Here is a 22,005-nt window from a genome sequence, read left to right as displayed (position 1 = left end):
AAGTTTAAGGACGTTTAGAAAAACGGTGGGTAAAAGGGAGAGTTTACGGTTGGAAATTTCTCTCAAAACTCAAAAGTGAAATAGAGAAATGATCCACTGCTCTGATAGCACAATCATTTATAGCGCACTTAATTGCATTGGGACACTTGGACAGCCCAATCCATCAATCTAAATTGCCGATTTTCTCAATCACAGATTCCAAGAGCTACTATGCAAAAATTCACAGGGAATGAAGGATTCAAAACATCTAATCAATCCTTTGTAAAATTGACGGCTAAAGGTGTTTATGGCAAAACTGGTCCAATCAACCAGTTCATCCATCCATCTGCATATGGCACTCTACGGTGGATTGCTTAAGGTTTCGCAGAATCACTTTTATTGGCTAGGTTATTCTAACCATTCCATCTGTGGCTTGGAAAATGGATGGTTATAAGCAAGATAGCTGACTTGATGTGGAATGAATCATCTAATCAGTTTTATTTTCACGTGTTAGCCCGTGAAATTTGTAATACACCTGATGGACAGTGTGGATGCAACGATTGATTATTTAAGTGTTCCAATGCAACTAAGAGCACCATAATTTGTACACTGTTTCGAGCGCAACAAAGCTCTCTCCCGAGAGTCTTAAAAAGAGTGTTGCCTTAGCCCCGAAGGAAGTAAATGAGAGGGACGCGTATTTCCATAGTCACCAAGTGTTGTTCATCAGCAAGTGTTGCTTGTGTGGCCCACCCTGGTGTCTTGTACGGTGTCTAAACCTAATCAATAGGGTCTCCCCACCGTAAAAAGAAGACATCCCAAAAATCGTGCTGATCCACCCATTATGTGGGCGACCACATTAATTTAGGAGTTTTCAGTAGTTGTGTCTAATGTCTATGGTTTAGCCCAAGTGATGATTAGATAAGTGATTTTTGGTCATATCATCACTGTTGTGGAACTCAATTAGATGCACGGGTTAGATGGCTTGTATGCAACATGGTGGGCCCAACACAATCAGTTAATTAACTTGTACACGAAATTGAATAACGATTAAACCTGGGGCATGTTTGGATAGATGGGATGCATTGTGACGTGGTGCATTATAAAGGAATTTATAATTATTATAAATTTACTATGTATTTTTATATAAATAAAAAAAAATCAGTATATATATATTATCATTGTTCTTTTGTTATGCTTATCCAACACAAAAATGTTAAGTCAAATTATCTTTTGACCACCAAACAAGTATTGTAATTTTTAATATTGCAATTTTACAATTCATTACTATACAATGCAGCTATTGAATGAATCTTTCGTGTAGTTGATTAAATTTCGCACCTAGTTGAACAACAACTTCATTAGAGTTTTGCTCAAACTCATCCGTTACGAAAAAATTTTGCACAGGACATGAATTAGATGCTAACAGGTTGAGTGGCGAGTGGGCTAGTGAGTCACCAAGTTTTGTGGGCTCCACTATGATGTATGTGTTGTATCTACACCGTCCATCCATTTTGAGATATCATTTTAGGGCATGAGCTAAAGAATTAGGCAGATAAAAATCTATTGTGGACCCCACCACAGAAAACAGTGAGGAGAGTGATTCCCAATGTTGAAACTATCCTAAGGCCCACCATAATGTTTATTTGAAATTCAACCTGTTCAAAAGTTAAAAAAGACATCAAAATAAGGGAAAACACAAAACATCAGCTTGATCCAGTGTCTATCGAGACTATTTTACGACCGTGGAGCGGTCTCAATCAATGTCTCAGCGTCCTTGTGGAAGTTATGAGTGGATCTGGACCGTCCACCTATTCATGTCTCCCTTGATGGCTCATGGTTCAAAAACCATACTAATAAGAAAATACTAACCATCAGTTTCTCTTCTGCTCCCTCCCCATTTGTAACCATTTAACTCTTTCTTGTATCTCACCGTCCATTTGAAGATGACTAATCTAAGTTTGGGAACATCAGAATTACTAGTCTCAAATACATAGGGATGTGTTCTAGCAAACCTCAAGCACACATATATCAGTTACAAATCCAAGTTTTTATAACAAGAAAAGATAGCGGATATACTCCTCCATGTCATAGTAAGGCATGGTTCAAAATAAGACAATCCTAGCCATATAATTGATACTGTCATTTGCGTTCCAATTTGATTTCAGATTGATTTGCATTCTTCTGACAGAAGACATCGCTCAGAACGGTCTTGGAGGACAAAGAAGCCTTAAGGAGAGAGAGAGCCTGCGACCACAGACAAGTCCAATATAAGTTTGCATTCTTATGATTCCTTACTCATGCCTAGGTGGCAGACTCACAAGATCAACACGAGGTCATCCAGGACATGGGTTCAAGTGCCCATTTTGTTGAAATCACACAGTAGTATGAGTGTATGTTTAGAAAGAAAAAGAAATTGTTCTGCTATTCCAGATTGGATCATTTTCAGTTGGGGCAAAGTCCATCCATGGTTAGATCCAACTTATTAGCAAAAGCAGTATAGGGAAGCCATGGGACACGAATTTCCGGACACGCCAATTACAGAAAGTCGTGCAATGAAAACTGAACAAATCCACTCAATCCATCAATTTTTTTTTAGTTCTAAACTGTTTAGGATGTGATAAAAAGAAATGAAGAAATTCAAAATTTTAATTGGGCTTATACCAAATGAAACAGTGGGAACAGGAACGCCCACTATTGAAACCTTCCTAGGGTATACCGTGTATTTACATGTCATCCAATCGGTTTAGAAGGTGGTACCACCAAGATGAAAGGAAAGCATTAATATCAGCCTGATCCAAAAGTTTGGTGGGGCCTAAGAAAATGCCATTGGTGGGCGTCCCATCTCCACTGGTTCCTGTGATGAGAAGCACTTTGCCTGATGTTTTGGATCACATCCTAGCATGAGATGGGGCAATGGATGGATGTAGTAGATGTCACAGACATCACAGTGAGCTCCACATAAAGTTTTGTTGCATGGGTTCCTTTTAATGTATGTTGCAGGAAATTGGCGTTCATAGCCATGGCAGTCTGTTAAACAGGTTGAAGAATTCGATGACCAAGTGCCAACATAGAATGCCTATGGGGAATCTAGGCCACTCATCATGAGGGGCCATCGCAAACACACCCTTGCCCAAAAATCAGATGGGACTTCTTGTCAGCTGGTCCACTGTGCATGAGAAAAATGGATGGGTTAAAAGAAAAAGACAGCCAACGGTCTATAATTCAATTGCAGACATTCAGTCCACCTGGCACATGGATATCAGTGAGTTTTGAGCCAAGGTACGTTTATGGTGGCCCCCAATTGATGATTGGGCCAGATCCCTCACTGCCACATTGGTCACATCCGACAGCCTGTTAAACAGTCGACCTAGCATGAGTCGCCCTAGCATTTCTCAATCTAATCGATGTAGGGAACAATCTACATTACCTCTTCCACGCCCACGCTTACTACTCGCTTCTGTACATCGTTGGGCACATTGAATCTGTCAAGGATGGGAATGCCCGAAATAAACGATAGAGGCTTCACATCCAACCCGTCCGTTACCATAAACTTCATATTTGGTCCCTTCACAAATCCTCCTCCACACTCTGTGGCTCCACCACTCACCTTTGGATTTATGAAATGCAGTTCTCGGTTCGTGACACCAGGGCAGTTTGGATTGTAGTGGCCATTTTTCATGCCACAGTAAAAACAACGACTAAACATAGAACTGTTGATTGTCTTAAGACCTGCCTCCACGACCGGCAGTAGTTGGGAGTCACACCCTGAATGTGGCGATAGCTTGGGGTCTAGTAGCATGGCCCTGCAATCCTCCGATATGATACAATCGTCGCCACCACTCAAATCCTCCACGCTTTTGTGCAAATTATCCAAACATCCGATAGAAGAACCTGGGCCCAAGAGCTTTACTACGGATCCAAGAGGGAAGGTGAGGAAGCTGATTAGAAGGTCCAAAAAGTCAATTGTGGCCTCTGCGTACACCACCCTGTTATTGGATTTGTTGATCAGAAGCTTCAAACTCATTTCCTTTCTGGTGTCTTTCTTATCTATGACAATGTCTTTGGGGCTCAACTTTAGGGAGTCAAAAGCATCCTCAAGAGCCTCAGGCTTCCGCAGAAACACGTCCGTCAAAGGTGTGGTGGAGACGAACAGTTGTCTCAGTATATGTAAAGCCTAATTCAAGATAAGAAGAGTAAACATCAAATATGTAGTTAGTCAACTTGGCTCAGTTATCCAAATACGTCAAGAAACATTTTAAAATTGAACAATCAAACATTTCTTTCACTCTTAATGTTTCTTTGAAGACCAAAGACCAACACAACTTGGCTTCTTTGATGGGTGGGTTTCTTAATAGTGGGTCATTCGTAATGGGACAATCAGATGGGTGGTGTAATCACCAATTTAAACATCAGCTTTATAGAGGTGAGAGCTAATGAACCGGGCTCATGGCTGTAAACGTAAAGCCAGCCTCATTTATCTACAGTTCGAGTAAGGATAGTTTGGGTTGAAGGTAAAGGGAATTCCAGGACACATCATTTCCGATGAGCTGTGCTCACCAAATACACCGATTTTATCTCTCTGGAATAGATTGAGTGCTACACAACACAACTATACACAATGAGCCAAAAAATGAGAAATATGTGAGAATTGAACGAACTACTGTTGAAACATTCCTAAGACCAACTGTAATGCTTACATTCCATCTAAACTGTTCATAAGGTTACAAATACCTAGATGAACTTAAAACACAAATATCAGCTTAATCAGAGCCTTCCATAGCCCCAAGAAGTTTGCGTCAATTCCCACCGCTTGTTGTGGTGTGGTCCACTTGAGCTTTAGATGTCTTGTTTAAGAGCTCATATCCTTAAAATGATCTGAAAAGATGGATGGACAGTTTGGATCTAATAAATACATCACAGTGATCTACGTAAATCCGACATCTAAAGAAATTATGTTGCTTGGTGGCACATCCCAGATAGAGAGAAGAACAGCCAAAGTGTTGACATGTGAAAGTTCCGCAGGCTCCATAATGATGTATTTATTAGATCCACAGTATCCATCCATTTTTCCATACCAGTTTTGGGCATAAGACCAAAAAACAAGCAGATTCAAGGCTCAAAAGGGCCACACTAAAGGAAACAGAGGGAATTGGATGCACGTTGAAAACTTCTTGAGGCCATAGAAGCCTCTGGTCGAGTTGATATTTGTGTTTTCCATTCGTCCAAGTCTGTGTGACCTTATGAAGAGGTAAGATGGCAAATAAACCTCACTCTAAACCCTAAGAAGGTTCCAACGATAGTCATTCAATCCCCTCTACTTCTCAAATTAAGTTTTCATTAAGATGGTCATTAATCAATTTATTATCAAACTAGTAGAACTATACACGATTGAACCAGGTCGAGCTTGGCACAGCTCGGCTCGACCAGTAGCTAACCCCAACTCGAACTTTGCTCGGCTCAGTCCTTGAGCATGACTGGTTAGCTCGGCTCAGTTCGGTGAGCAGCTCAGGCTAGTTCGAGCCGAGTTTGAGCCTGTGTGACATTTTCTCAAATACATAGAGTGCATCTTCAATTCTCACAGAATATAAAACAATAACAACAATTTACAGGTATTTCATCAAACACTCAGTGGGCAGCATCAAAATCAATATATGAGGATAGTTTTATAATACATTTTTTTTTTTTTTTTTTGTAGTGATTTGTTTCATATTCATTCCTTCCTCACTAATAGCCGATCCCACAAAAAATGTATGCACCCGAAACAACACTTTGTTGAGTCATTTCATCAAACACTCGGTGAACGACGTTAATATCAAAATAACTGAGTCATCGAGCTGATTCGATCCAAGTCGAGTTGCGCTCGGGCAAGCTCAAACTCGGCTCAAAAACTAACTCAACTCAGTCCGAATCCAAGTTCGAGCCAATGCAAGTCATCTTTTCCGAGTCAAGTCGAGCCAGCTGACCAAGCTAACTCGACTCATGTACAACTCTACAAACTAGTACCTTTCTTAGTTTTCTCTCACTTACGCTAGTTTATATTATGATTTTTCCCTAAACTAACAAAAATGCCCACCAATTTGCATAACAAAGTTAAATAGCTACTTAAACATAAATTTTATTATTAGACACCAAAATGGAAAATTCTCTCATGCACGGTGCATTGTAGCAGTGATGTAACTATGGTGGGTGTTGAGAATTTTGTATTTGGTTAAATTAAATAATGCATTTAAAAAACAAAATAAAATTTCATTTAAAATTTTTATTTCCCTCCAAAATAATTTTGAAAATTTTGTAAAAAAATAATAATATGATTTTCATTTGTCCCACATCGCTTAGAGATGACAGAATTCTCGGGTTCATAAATGATTCTTTTAACTAGAATGCACAAACATGCACGTGCTCGCGTGTGCAATGTGAGAAGTGTTGGTGACGCACTTTGCACTTCGCATGTACGTATCGTGGCTAGCTTATGTAATTTCTATAAAATTGTCAGATCCATCCGTTGCGTATAACGGCTAAAAACTAACGCAGGTTAATGCTAATGATCTGATGATGTACAGTGGTCTATTCACCCCATTGAACGCCCCAAGTTTATATCAGTCACTAAAAATCCAATCAATCTTCTCTGCAAGAATATTTATCTTTTCTTTAACAGGTTAGTAACATACAGAGTTTTTGGACTCACTGATTCCTGAGTTCATTTACTCACTCAGTCTGCCAAAGACAATAGCTGTGTTAGCATAGTTCGTATCCAACCCATCAACAATCTCCAATCTCAGAGGAGAGGTGGCAAATTACGCTTTAACGGTAGTGTATCCACAGGACCCATCATGATATATATATAAACGCTATCCATCCATTTTTCCATAACATTCTAGGACATGAGCTCAAAATTGAGGCAGATCCAAATCACAGGTGCATCACACCATAGAAAATGGTGGTGATCGAACGCTCACTAGTAAAAATAAAAATCCAAAGGCCCACTACAATGCCTATCACAATGATTATTTTCTATCCAACCTGTTGATTAAGACACGCATACCAAGATGAATGGAAAAAAAACAATTAACTTAATCCAAAACTTTTGTAGCTCACCAAATGTTTTTTAAGTATGGGCATCCACCACTGCTTCTTGCACTGTATTCTACCGGACATATGCAATCCGGGCTACACTTTGTCATCTTTAATGGACGCGGAAGCATGGGAAACTGTGTGGGGCCCACAGAGATGCCCGTCACAAACCGGCTCCGTCCAGTTTTGCAAGACAAGAATAGGATAGGAGCTCGAAGATAAGGCAGATCCAAAACTCACGTCCGGCGTTGGAACCGTCCGGGAGCCTCATCAGGATGTTTATTGGCCACCCAAACCGTTCATAGGGTTAATACCACACAGATAAATTGTAGGTACAAATATCATCGTGAAACAAAATTTTTCCGGCCGCCGCAAACTTACAAATGGTGGGCGTTTAATCCATGCTGTTTCATGTGGTGTAGCCCACATGAGTTTTGGATCTGCATGATTTTTAAAATCTCGCCTATTATTTTCTTGAAAAACTGATGAACGGAATGGATTTGTTACGGGAATCTCTGTGGCCCCAGACAGCCTCCGACTACAGTATGCCCGGGGCCCAGGTAATCCGCCTCCGTCTTTGCAACTCGCTGGGTGCGGCCTCGGTTTCACCAACCACAGTGCGGCCCTTAACGTGCGGCCCAACTCGATGTATGTGTTGTATATCCATGCCGTCCATCCGCCTTGTCGTCTGCTTTTAGGATATGTTTGCAAAAATTGAGTAGATCCAAATCTCATCTGGACCATACCATAGCCTGGTTGAATGTCCACGATCATTAAAAACTTCCTAGAGCCCATCGTAATGCCCATCAAAACTTCCTGTGATGTGATCAACCTGATATTCGGATCTACCTCATTTTTAGGGTCGTGAAGTAAAATGAACTGAAAATTTGGATGGACCGCATGGATTAAACATGTACATCTTAGTAGGGACAACGGTGCACTAACCAGTAAGTCAGTAACAACTCTTTATTGGCAGGGTCAGTGACTCAGTACGCCACATCAGGGATTGAACGCCCATCGTTGGAAAAATTTTGTATGAGGATGGTATTTGCGGTACGGTTTATCTGAGTGGTAATAACCCTATGAACTGTTTGGAAGGCCTATAAGCATTATGGTAGGCTTCAAGAAGGTTTCAACGGTGGAGATTTTCCGTTCCCACTGATTCATGTGGGGTGGCCCACATGAGTTTTGGATCTGCGTGATCTTCACAATACTGTTCTTGCTGTGGTCCTGAAAAACTGACAGATGGAGTTTATTTGTGACTAGCTTCTCTATGGGCCCACACACTTTCCAACTACAGGGACTTCCTGTCTGCATCCGGCAAGGACACCAAAGATAAAAGGTACGCCTTTGACCTCGATTGCATAGAGTGCACGGTCGGCCTTACCATGTTTTATTCACGAGGTCCATCCATTTTTCAAGATCATTTTTAGGCACGAACCCAAATATTAGAGAGAACCAAATCTCAGATGGACCTCACCACTGAAATGGTGGTGATGAACGCTCACTGTTGAAAACTTATTGTGCACTACAAAAGTTTTAGGTAAAGCTGATGTTTGTTTTTGCATTCGTCCAGGTCTGTGTAACCGGAACTAAAGGTTGGATGGAAAATAAACATTATGGTGGGCCCTTACTAAGTTTTTAATGGTGAGTGTTTAATAACCATGGTTTCCTATGAATTGGTCCACCTGATCATTTGGATCTGTCTCATTTTTGGGCTCATGCCCTAAAATGATCTGAAAAAAATATATTGCCAGCATGGATACAACACATTCATCATGTAGGTCGCACGGAGCACCAATAAGTAGCCACGTCACTACTACTAGCAATCTTTGAAAGCTTAATCTGAAAGGGTACCGGCTTGTAAATATAAGGATATTTGGGTAAATTTATAGGGCGCGGCTTTTGGTGGATCCCGGATTTACGAGGTAGCTGGGAGCCGTGACTGTGGGGGCGGACGCGGATTAGCTATGGCTCTCGCCACTCAAGTGACGTCACCAAGTTACGTGGGCCCCACCATGTTGTATATCTTGTATCCTGACCATCCACCCATCTAAAGATATCATTTTAGGGCATTAGCCAAAGAAAGAGGCAAATCCAAAGCTGTTGTTGACCCACCGTAGAAAACGGTGGTGAGAGAGACACCCACTGTTGAAACCTTCCTACGGTACACCATGATGTTTCTTTGAGATCTCATGTTCATGAGTTAACACGGACATGAATGAAGGTAAAACACAAATATCAGCTTGATCAAAATCTTTTGTAGCCCTTACAAGTTTTTAATGGTGGGCGTCGCTCTCCCCACTATTTTCTGTGGTGGGGTGGACTGTTGGCTCATGCTCTAAAATGATATACCCAAATGGATATAAGGTGTGGAAACAAAACGTACATCATGGTCAGGCCTCCCGCTGCTCAACATGTCAGTAGCTAATCCGCTTCCCTGTGGGGGAGTGCAGTGATACGTGTGCCTTGAATCCACATCGTCCAACCATTTTGACCGCTAATTTTAGGGCATGGTCTCGAAAATGAAGCTGACCGATTGACCCAAATCTTAGGTGGTTGATCTGAGATTTGGATCTGCTTTATTTTCTTTATCAGGCCCTAAAATAAGCTGTCAACACGGATGGCCCATATGGGTGTAGTCATATACATCAGGGTGGGCCCTACTGTCATAGGTCCCACCCACCTCGTCAGCCGCGCCCAAATAATAGAGTAACATTTTGATACGCTGAGACTATTGGATGCGGCAGTAGTATTTTAAACCCTAACCTGGGCAGATGCATGTGAATTTGGATCCGGTCAAAATCTTATCGGCTCAAGTAAACTGACACGTCCAAACAGACTCAGCCCATTGAAACCCAACTCCTGACTGCTGTGAAAATGCACAACCCCATATCTATGCTTGTTAGAAGTTTAGAATGTCCATAATAGTATTTTGCAAACTCCAGATGTGTTAAACGGTACCGATCCTCGTGTGCTATAATATGGAAAACATGTGGGAGCTACCATACGTCCATCAGGTGAGCATTGTGTAGTGTATGCACTTGTACTTGTACTAGCTTGAATCAGGCTGGTCCACTTATTAGGTGGGGGCGGAAATGTACAATGCAGGTGGAACTTGGCCAACTTTTTCTTTAACGCACCATTCACTTCCTGATGAAGTGTGGAGAGCCATACTGAGTTAACTCTTTGGGACCCAACCGTGATGAAGTCTTATCCACACTTATCACAATGTCCAGTCGTTTTTCCAGCTCATTTTAAAATATAGTCCACCATTCAAGCCTTAGCAGGGCCTACAGTGATGTTTATTTGTCATCCAGCCTGTTCAGAAGGTCACACAGGCATGGATGAAGGGAAAACATAAATATCAGCTTGATCCAAAACTTGTGGCCCCAAAGGAGTTTTCAATGATAGGCATCGAATTCCCACTGTTTCCCATAGTGTCAACGATTTGAGCTTTTGATATGCCTCAATTTTGGGCTCATGACCTAAAATGAGTTGGAAAAATGGATAGACGGCATGGATAAGGCACACATCACAGTGGGCCTACAGAAGCGTGCTAAGTAACTCAGTAGGCAATCGGCTCTCTCAATATTGAGTGCACATTTATACATTGTGCGAACCTGATGGATGGTCTAGATGATGCATGGATTAGGCAATTGATCATGTGTGGCTAAGCATATAAGGTCAACAGTCATCATAACATACCTCATTGGCACCCACGTTCACACTCTTCTCCTCGAGAGCAGTCCAGTCCCTGATACCTTGCTTGTGAAGCTGCGACAGGGAGGTCTCCGTGGAAATGGGGCTCACCCGTAGATCATCGCCTATGATAAACCTCATAGTTTCCTTCACAAAGACTCCCTCACTGATACCGTCCGCAGCCGGCTTTGACTTCTTAAGAACCACCTCGTTAGCCATCACTTGTCCACAGCGACATCGGACATTCTTAACAGTACTGATCAAAGGTTGGGACCCTGCGTTACATGATGATGTACATATATAATACCTTGTAGGCTCCGTATCGACATTTAGTGCTAGATCATTGGTTTGAACTTCACATGCGCTTCTCGGGTGGAACAACATCCCCTTCACAGCCTCTGTCTGTAGATACTGAGAATCGAGACTCTGGACGCTCTCGTGCAATGCATCCATGCATCCAATATTGGATTTCCCGCTGCTGAGTCGCACTATAGAACCTATTGGTATTGTCAAGAAGCTGAAGAGGGTATCAACAAAGTACTTGTCGGATTCGGCAAGCACCACTCGGTTTTTCTCCTTGTCAATCAACAGCTTCAACTTGATAGCCATGCTTCGAGTTTACATAAATAGAAAATACAAAAAAAGAAAAAAGAAAAAGCCATGTCACTTTCAATGTTATATTAATTTCTAAAGAAGCCAACTGTACGTTGTGTACATGAAAGATCGTCCAAACCTAACACGCATCAGTTTCAATCAAAACAATAACCTCGCCATTCACCTATTATAAGTTTTATTGAAGGGAGCTAAATATTCAGAAATGTGTTGATGTAGAGCGGGATGCAGACAGTTTCATGGCCAAGATGGATTAGAAAAGGCTCGGTCAACGACAGAAGTGATCCGAACCGTCGGACCTTAGATCGGGCATATCTCACAATCTGAAATGAGTTATCAAGCATAAAATATATGATTTTAGGGTAGAACAAGCTACTTTAGCCAACCAACCCGGCTATGCCGGGTTGCGCAAGCCTGATTTGCGAAATAACCCTGGATCGACAGTCCTTTCCCTGTTTTAATTTCGTTTTTACTATAAATAGTAAGCTTTGGTTTGATTATAATTCTTCATCTATCGGGCTTTAGAAGTTGTGTCTAACGTGAAAAGAGCTTAGAATAATTAGGAGAATGGTTTGGTGAAGCCAAATAGGACACTATTTTTGGCCGAAAACCTTGTGCACTAGTAGACATCACAACTGTCTATAAATAGTAAGTTTACTATTTATAGTAAGTCGCGGATTCTAAGAGTTTTACTTGTAGTTTGATTCTGATTTCTTTCCCATTACTTGGTACCCCTATTTAAAGGGTTGTGAACTCATTTTTATTAATTAATAAATCAATTTTAAATTTATTAGAATTTATTTCTATTTTCTGCATTCTTTCCTCGTAGATTCGAGAAGTATTTGTGAGGAGTCCAAAGAAACTCCATCGATTCGGAGTAGTTATCCTCTTGAGGAAGACGATGATCAACCTCATCATGTTCATCTCTGCGTCATGTGTATTGACATGTTTGTTTTACATGTCGTTACATTGCAGTGCATGTGCCAATCTCACAAGCGGGAAAGGGACACCTGAACGCAGCATAAGGTGGCATCCACGGGAAGAAAATTAAATCATATGCAAAAATAAGGTTGTTTTAATCATTAGGTAATCCGTCTAGACGACTGTAATTCATAAATAAAAAATTAGATAGTCTTGCCAATGGTCCACATTCAATTTTCATGTCCTGGTGAGTAGACTGGCCTACTTTACATATGGCATTCTGGACTGTAGGTCAGCCACCTAATTTACCACTTGGATGTACCACACCTGCTGGGTCATCATGAGCATAGTGACATATATCGTTCTCAGCAATTTTAATATTACTTACTGTAAATTAATTAAAAAAAAATTTAAAATTTTAAATATGGGTTTTGCTAACATCTTCAAACCTTTTAAACGGCACATGGTGTGACTTTTTGGCCATCTGACCTATTCATTCATTCATGCAACAAGGACCAAGCCATGGTGCAACAACCACACAATGGGATACTCTTAATCCTTTGAATGGAGCTAATTTGTTATAATTATCCATTGTTTACGCAGTCTAAATTACATAGAATCATTAAATCAAATAGTAATACTCTAGAATCAGATAGTAATACTTTCGAATAATTGGCATGATTTTTGCACCATGGATTGATCCTAGTTGCATGAATGAATGAAAGGTCCGGGGTAATAATAGGTCACCCCATGTGACATTAATTTAAAAGGTTTCGGGGACATTGCTAACGTCATTGTGAATGTGGGCACACTAGCAAAGCCCATCACACACGCATGTGTATGTTAAGTGTAAAATGAATTCTCATGTTAAATTCATGATAATTTTGCTATAAAGTTAAGGAAAAAAAAAAAATGGCAAGATTTTGAGAATCTCGCAAAATTGTCTTGATTTGATCATTTTGCTATTTACCACTAAAATACCGTCGGAATTTTAAAATTTCAGCAATATTTGTGACAACGGTCATTAGGGGTGTCAACAGGTTTGGTTAGGGTCGGCCTGAGCTCCATCCAAGCCCGGGCTGGGATTTCCAACATAGGCCCAAGACCAATTTGGGCTTGGGCCCGTGACAGACCAAAATAGTCCAGCTCGCTTGAGAGGGAGAGAGAGAGAGAGAGAGAGAGAGAGAGAGAGAGAGAGAGAGAGCTCATTTTTCTGCACCAGAGGAGGAAAAAGAGAAGCATTGGAAACCCCCCTCTCTCTGGTACACTAGATGAATCCAAAAGTTTGCCTAATTTAAAAGTTAACCATATGAAATTGTTTTCTCATGGGAATTCTCCCTCACTTTGCTATCGTTCACCTGGTTTTTAGGTGAAGCTAACTTTTTGGCCTGAGGATTTCGTTAGGTTAATCATCTAGTGGACCGTTTGGATTCTATGTCTGCATCATGTGTCAAAAAGTGCTTCAAAGTTCTCATGAGAACCGGTTCCTATATGAGTATTTCTCTCCCTGTTTATATATATGCATGGGAAAAGGTACTATGAGGTCGACCTCATGGGAAGCTCCCCATGAGGTCAAGCTCTGTGTTCTCCACCATGATGTGTGACAGGCATCCAGACTAGAGACAACTCTTAAGAGTGGATATCCACCCATTGAAATCTTCATAATTGTTTATAGAGTCCACTGAGACATTGTTTAGAAATTCAGCCCATCCATTAGCGTGTCCCACTTGACGAGGGGTCAAACCAAGTTTCAGCCATATCAAAATCTTAAGTGGGACCCAACAAATGCTTTTAGACTTTATACATGATTTCATACTATTTTATATGGTGTGGGACAATTTGAGTTCCGGATATAGCTGATTTTTGAGATATCTCATAACCTAGAGGAGACGCCAAATGAATGGTAGGTGGATGTCCAATACACATCACCGTGGAGTCCACAGCTAGACCTCTCTCTCTCTCTCTCTCTCTCTCTCTCTCTCTACACACACACACGCACACACACATAAGGTTCCCCGCGGTGGAGCTCATGGGAACTTCCCATGATGTTGAGCGCGTGTGACGACCATCAACACCGTGCATTTGATAGGTCCCTCTAAATTATGGGATATTTCAAAAATCAGCCATAAACGGAACTCAAGTGGGCCATACCATCTAAAATCATGTGAAGACATATCTAAAATATATAAAAGCACTTGGTGGGGCCCACCTGAAATTTGGATGCTTCTGCAACTTGGTATGACCCCTCATCAAAGTGGGACACACATAATGGATGGGTTGGATTTGTGAAACACATCTCGGTGGGCCCAGTATGTGGTGTGCGCCACACAAGTCATGGATTGACTTGATTTTTAAGCCCCAGGTCTATCATGGAATGGTGCATCAAATGCACGGTGTTGATGATCGACAAGCATCACGGTGGGGCCCACACAGCTCGACCTCATGGGAAGTCCCCATGAGCTCGATATGTGTGTGTATGTGTGTGTGTAATGGCCTGGGCCATGCTTATGGGCTTTTGGACATCAATGTCCAAGCCTAGCCCGATTTTAAATTGGGCTTGATTTTTAAGTTTGAGCCCAATTTTTGGGCTTAATACTCCAGTCTAAGCCCAGCCTAAGGCGAGCGGGGCCCCGAAGATTGACGGGCCAACCCTGCCCATTGACATCCCTAACAGTCATGAGCAATTCGGGTTATATGATATGATTGGGGTTTAGCTAGAATCCATCCTTATGTATTACTACTCTATACACGGTGGCTCTAGCCTTGCATCTGGATTATCTTTCAGTGATCCAGACTTTCAATCTGATGAGATAACGCAGATAAAGGTGGCTGCCTCAAAAATCCTCAAGAACAGAAATCCTAGACCATCGATATGCAAAGGCCCAAAAAGACAGGTTAAGAGAGTCCATATTCAAAACAAATGACTTAAATCATTGGTGCTGAAATATTACATTATGAGATTATTAGTACCATTTGGATACCACCAAATAAGTTGCCTTTTCTACTTACAATATTAGATAAGTAACTTATTCGAGATAAGTAAGTTTATTTTAAGATCAATTATAAGTAACTTTTTTACTCATGGCCCGTTTAGACATCACCGAATAAGTAGCTTTTTTAACTTCTGTAAGTTAATAAGCTGCTTTTCTTAATTAAGCTAGTTTGGTTAATCAACTTAAGTAGCTTTTTAAATAAAGTAACTCATTTTCTTAAATTGTTTTTTATTGCCTTTTAGTTTACAAAAAGTGACTTAAACCACCATCAATATGATGAGTGCCCTCTAATCATGATGAATGGACGTACGTGCCGTGTTGGGAAATCTACCCATGATGTTTTTGAGAAATTTATCCCATCAACAATTTTATTCATCTCATTTTAGGAGGTGGGCCCAAATATGACTTAGATCCAAAACTTAAATGGGCCACACAACTTACGAATGTGGTATTGCATGCCCACAGCAGAAACCACACTCATTGTTATGTGGCTAACCATGATGTTTTTCAGAATCTACCCTGTCCTCCAGTTTTTGCGGCTGATTTTTTTAATTGGCGGGCTCAAATATAACAAAGATCCAAAACTCAAGTAGACCGGGTAGCTTGAAACAATGTTATAGAACCCCAGAGTCACCATGAAGGAGCTCAAAAATAGTGTCCCAACATAATGTTTTTGAGAAATCCACCCTATCCACCATTTTTGTGAGCTCATGTCTTCACATATGATCTTATGGGTGTGGGAATGACTTTATGACCATTTTGGATGGCGTATAATCAGCATAGCAGGCCCCGGGAAGATTTCAAACGTGGTTGTTCAATCTCCATTGTTTCGTTAAATATGACCCACTTAAGCTTTGGATCTGCCTCATTTTTTGGCCCACATTCTAACCTGATCTGGTAAAATGGATGGACAGGGTAGATTTCCATGAAACATCATGGTAGGCCTAGGCATGTGAAGTTGGGTTCACACCTTGAAGTGGAGTAGATTAGGCTAATCAGGGTAACAAACGCGTTCAGTCGTACTGTGATGGTGGACCCACCTTAATATATGTGTTGTAAATCCATGCTTTCCATCCATTTTGTCAATTTATTTTAGTGCATGAGCTTAAAAATGAAGCAAATTAACATCTCTGGTGGACCATACCATAGGAAACATGATGAATGAACGCCCACTATTAAAAACTTCTTAGGAGCCACAAAAGTTTTCGATTGAGCTGGTATTTGGGTTTCCCTTCATCTTGGTCCATGTAGCCTTATTAACAAAGTGGATGGCAATAAGCATCATAGTTGGCCCTTCCAGGTTTTTAATATGGAGCATTCAATCACCGCTGTTTCCCATGGTGTGGTCCACTGAGATTTGAATCTGATTCATTTTTTGGCCAATACTTTAAAATCAGTTAGGGGATTGTTGAAGTGGCTATCTAACATATACATTAAAGTGGCCCCACTGTTGGGGCATTACCAGACTAGGTGTTTCAACATGGCAACTTGAATATTTTTCGTGAGGTGTTTTAAATGAATATCAATTATCTGTGTTGAAGGCACATGAAATTGCATGCAGGCCCAGTCGTAAGGTGGCCACTGACAGTGCTCTAATCACCCCCGCATGATATATGTGCATCTATTTTTTCGTATTATTATAGAGCACGATCCTGAAAATGAGGGAGATCCAAATCTCGAGTAGAACACACCACAAGAAAACAGTGGCAATTGATTGCCCACTATTAAAAAATTTCTAAGGCTCACCGTAATGTTTATTTGTCATCCAACATGTTGATTAGGTGACGCGCACATCTGGATGAAGTGAAAATGCAAATATCAGCTTAATCTAAAACTTTGGTAGCCCCGATGAAGTTTTTAACGGTGATTGTTTAATCACCACTAGTCTATACGAGATTTGGATCTTCCTCATCACTGTGATATTTATTTCCCATCAAACCTGTTGATTAGGTCATGCACATCTGGATGAGGAGAAAACACAAATATCAGCTTAATCCAAAACTTTGGTGGCACCTAAGAAGTTTTAATGGTGAGTGTTCAATCACCACTTTTTCCTTTGGTGTGATCTATATGAGATTTGAATCTTCCTCATTTTTGGGCTCATGCCATGGAATAGTCTGAAAAAGTGGATGGATGGTGTAGACAGGATACATACATCATGATGGCCCACAGAGGACCATCAGTAGTCACCTCGCTACTGTCGCTCAGTAGTCCGCGTGCCATGAAATTCTATTGCGGTAGCTTCTCATTGGTCCACCTCATTTTCGATGACTAGAGCTAACAAGGTACGCTTCTCCCAAATTGATTGTTGACTACACGGTGTGAACAACACAAACTTTCAACGTATGAAACTTTCCTGAGTCCCACCATAATTTTTGAGTTAAATCTACAACGTCTATTATTTTTTCCAGATAAATCTAGAGCATGATTTCAAAAATGATCTACAGCATGATTTCAAAAATGATCTACATTCATGGCTCAAGTAGATCGCACCACAGGAAGAAGTGGGGATTGAACAAACTACCGTTGAAACTTTCCTAGGGCCAACCGTGAGGCTTATTTTCCATTTCACATGTTCATGAGATCACACACTTCGATTAGGTTAAAATACGTGGTTTGATCTGTATCCACTCCGCCCATCTGTTTTTTCAGATGATTTTAGAACACGATACCAAAATATAAGAAGATCCGATAATCAGGTGGAGCATATTCCACGAAACAGTGGTGATTGAACACCCTATCATTACAAACTTCTTACGGCTCACCTTAATGTTTCCATAGTTTTTATCTGCCATCCAGTCTGCTGATAAGTTCACATAAGCGTGGATGAAGAGGAAAAACAAATATCAGATTGATTCAGAACTTTTGTGGCCCATTAATGGTCAATCATCACGGTTTCCTATGGCATGGTTCTCCTGGTAATCGGATCTGCTTTATTTTTTGGATAATGCCCTAAATTGATCCGGAAAATGAATGAACCGTCTGAATACAGAATACACACGTCATGGTGGGCACTAAGGTAAGGGCCGCACTCCTGTGGTGCAGCACATTCAAGTCTAGAGAGAAGAAAACTGAAATTTTTGACATACGTAACTTTCGTGGGCCATGTTATGATGTATGTATCTAATCCACACCGTCCATCCATTTTCCCCTACCATTTTATAAAATGATACAAAAAATCAAGGCATATCCAAGGCACAGGTGAGCCACACTAAATAAATAGTGGGAATTGTACGCCCACTATTGAAAATTTCTATGGGGCCACAAAAAGCTCGGATAAAGCTGATATTAGTGTTTTCCCTTCATCCAGGTTTATGTCTCGTATGAAGATGTTATATGGCAAATAAACCTCCCATTGAACCTTAGGAAGGTTTCAATGGTAGCCATTCAATCCTCGCTACTTTCTTTAGTGTGGTTCACTTGAGCTTTAGATGTGCCTAAAAAATAGGGCTCATTCTTTGAAATTATCTGTAAAAACTAATGTATAGTGTGGATCTAAAACATAAATCATTGTGGGGCCATAGAAGTTCCATATGTTGAAAATCATAGTGTGCGGCACAATCCATCTAGGAGATTTATCGGCGGCGAAGACGTATACCAATGAGAAGTGACGGCACTGAATTTTCTAGTGCCTTCAACACACACGATTAGAAGTGGGCATGTCTGACCCGATCCGGTGGATCCGATCCGATTAGGCCCGATCTGACCCGTTCTGAATCGAACCGACGGTCTAGATCGGTGCGGATTGAGTGTGTCCATCCAAATCCGATTGTTTTTCGGGTCGGGTTTGGATAATGGTCTATCCGGACCGATTCGATCTGAAAACCCGAACCGATAGGATCTGGACTGATCTGACTCGACCCGATCCGGATCGGGTAGTCGGGTAGCATAAATAATAACTATATTCCCTACCCTGCTCTAGTCTGATTTGTGTTTTTTCTCAATTTTCTTCTTGATTGGCGATCTAGGTGTTTTAGATTGCCTTGCAAGAAGCCTCAATGTAGCAGATTGGCTGAGGAAAGTATCAGAATTTCAGTGGTTTTCAGCTCGCCTTTTCGGGTACTTATTTCGTAGTTTTAGAATTCTGTTTATATGGATGATGATGGCGGGTTGGGGATACGGAATTGGGGCTATTACGAGCAGTCATTGAAGGTAAATCTCGGGTTGCAGCTCATGTCGAGCGTGGCTAAGCGGGACCAGAAGCTTATGCTCTCTGCCCGCGATTCTGCCATGATGGTCAATGGGGGTTTCGTCCATCGGGAATGTAGGATGCCCGAACCATTCATGCCAATGGATTTTGTCCGTGACACTTGGATCGCTCAGAGAGATAAATACCTGAATTCATTTCCCATGAATCAAAAGAACTATCTGGTCCTAGCAGAAGGTTTTGGTGGCTATGCTATGCAGATGCAAAAACTGCCTGATATATCACAGGATGAGCGGGCTTTGCAGATCGAAGAATCCAATAGTAAAAGAGAAGGGCCTTTGAAGAAATGGGCCAACGGGTGTGCCTGTAAACCATCAAAAGCGAAGAAGAGTAAGCAGATTCCAAAGGATGAATCAAACAGTTTTTCTGACCAAGTCGGACTCAGATCGGATCAGGCAATGCACATTTCGTATCGGTCCAAGTCAGGTGACCTGTACTCAGTCCCGGATCGAATTGAGTTCGGGTCAGGCCATTGAGATTTTGGAACGAATCGAGTTGGACCCAATTCGATCCGACTCGGACTGATGCCCAGCTCTAGACACGATCCGCACTTATTAAGTAGAAACCGTGAAAAGTTACTTTAGGCATAAGTAGCTTATTTAAAGTAACTTACCATCCGAACAAGCTCTCAAATTTATTTAATCACTTCAGTTTAATAAATAGAAACTAAAATAAGCTACTTGAGGCATAAGTAGCTATCTCAAGTAACTTAAAATCCAAATGCCTTCTTAGTATTGGCATATCCTCATCCACGTACACAAACGTTCATTTTGCAAACGGTTTGAATTACTGACTATGGCCTCAAATCCAACGGTTATTGTGGCAACGTGCACTGTAACGGTAGGCAGGGACGTTTTCTAGCAAAACATATACGATCATATGAGATATGATATAGTGGGCCCACTGTATGGAAAAGTTCCCATACACCTAGATGAATTAGGAGTCTTTGGCATTCGCATAATTTGCATAATTTGTCCGGGCCGTCAGCTACTATCATTCCGCTCTTCCTCCACTCCTATGCAAAAATCACCACAATCGGATGGCCATAAACATTAGACTGGACATATCTTCCACAAACGATCATGTCCATCCATTTTTTCATGCCACCAATTGTATGGGTTTGGATCATCCAATCAGTATGATTTTTAAAGGAAGAATACAAAGCATGGCCTGTACCTAAAAATGGGGCAGTCCGGAAAAGTGATGTGGACGCCAATGCGCCCAAATCCATGTACATGGCTCACTAGATCATCTCTCTAACTAAATTATTATTTTTTTCAAAAGTGCATTAAAATTGAGTAATTGAGGGGGAAAAGAAGCTGAATTAAGAAAGCAAATGACGGGGGTTAAAAATTGAATTACCTAACAGGGCTGATAGAGCTTCAAATCAACCCTCACTCACGTCTCTTCTTCACACCGTAGCTGGCATTGATGCCTCTTATCCCACCGAGTTTTTGATCGTCAAACACAAGTCGGTAGAAAGAAATAAAGAGGTAAGTGAAAGAATAAAGACTAATTAATGCTGCAGTGCCCTCTAAGCCAGTAGAAAGAAATCCTTATAGTGATGTTTGACAGTGGAAAAGACGTCGTTTTTCTCCATCGAGCCACACAAGACACTTTAGAGATCATCGGGTTTATCCGTGTAATTCTGGCGGAAAGCGTAAAATAATATAAGGCCTACGCAGTCAAGGCCTAAATGATCTAATCCTTTTAATCTAGAACCTTCACTAGGTAAAGAGCATAATTTGTGGGCTGGCATGCAAGTATCATGTGGACCACACAAATGTTAACCATTTGATCAATGGCCTTTAGTATGGACGGTGAAGACCATTTTACAGGAAATAGGTCCAATCAACAATTTAATCCATCTAGTTGTTAGGAGCCATCATGGAGTGCTTATGATTCTAATGAAATATGTGATGGAACAAATCATCAGATCAGTATGATTTTTGCAGGAAAGCCCATGAAATATGTGATGGACCAAATAAACAATTTAGATCTATGGATTGAATCATGTGTCCCAGTGCGAGTAGGAGTACTGTAACTTAGAGTGCAGCGAGAGCACTGGAACATTTCCCGAAAAGAAAGTGGTAAAGCAAAAGAAAGAACTTAAAAGCAGGAGAGCGCCGAGAAGAAAAGTTTGATACTCCGGCGGTGCGAAGAAAAGTAAGAGCTGCAAACTGGCATACAAGTTCAACTAAACAGTCCAAATTATTTCTCATGCATGATCAAATATCAGATTAGTGGACACTTATTGAACGGTTGAAAGTGTTTTCCACAGTTTAGTTGGTATGATTTGAGCCATTAATGTGAGCCACGTGTAGAATTTCCGTATGCCTGAGCATGGAGCGTCATACGCACCCTGAGTATCATGTCTCCTCAAAAGTGAAATAGGGAAATGATCCACTACCCTCGGAGCACAATAACTTATAGCGCTCTTAGTTGCAGGGAGACACTTGGACAGCCCAATCCATCAATCAAAGCAGTCCATTTGCTCAATCACAGATTCGCACTGATTGA

At 41.0% G+C, this 22,005-nt stretch overlaps 3 protein-coding genes across 3 annotated transcripts in view; 1 reads left to right on the top strand and 2 right to left on the bottom strand.

The window, feature by feature from the left end:
• The window catches only part of LOC131239076 (uncharacterized), a 63,017-nt gene extending 45,429 nt beyond the window's left edge, over positions 1 to 17,588 (bottom strand). Inside the window, exons 1-2 of the mRNA XM_058236636.1 lie at positions 17,434 to 17,588; positions 10,759 to 11,362 (exon numbers count right to left, since the gene is read on the bottom strand). Of these exons, the coding sequence (XP_058092619.1) occupies positions 10,759 to 11,362; positions 17,434 to 17,501 (672 nt within the window). The 5' untranslated portion in view covers positions 17,502 to 17,588. The remainder of the gene's footprint in view (positions 1 to 10,758; positions 11,363 to 17,433) is intronic.
• Positions 1,924 to 21,092, bottom strand: LOC131240731 (uncharacterized). The gene is made up of 3 exons (XM_058239157.1): positions 20,848 to 21,092; positions 3,407 to 4,153; positions 1,924 to 2,223 (listed from the first exon to the last, which is right to left on the bottom strand). The coding sequence occupies exons 2-3, from the start codon at positions 4,001 to 4,003 to the stop codon at positions 2,119 to 2,121; spliced, it is 702 nt and encodes a 233-aa protein (XP_058095140.1). The 5' UTR covers positions 4,004 to 4,153; positions 20,848 to 21,092; the 3' UTR covers positions 1,924 to 2,118.
• LOC131239075 (protein BASIC PENTACYSTEINE2-like) lies at positions 19,371 to 19,961 on the top strand. The gene has a single exon (XM_058236635.1). The coding sequence runs from the start codon at positions 19,371 to 19,373 to the stop codon at positions 19,959 to 19,961; it is 591 nt and encodes a 196-aa protein (XP_058092618.1).
• Positions 21,093 to 22,005: the final 913 nt, after the last annotated feature.

This window comes from Magnolia sinica, chromosome 3, assembly GCF_029962835.1.
Source record: "Magnolia sinica isolate HGM2019 chromosome 3, MsV1, whole genome shotgun sequence".
Lineage (NCBI taxonomy): Eukaryota > Viridiplantae > Streptophyta > Magnoliopsida > Magnoliales > Magnoliaceae > Magnolia > Magnolia sinica.
Note: the sequence above shows the minus strand (reverse complement) of the source record. Positions and strands in the feature narration are given on the sequence as shown.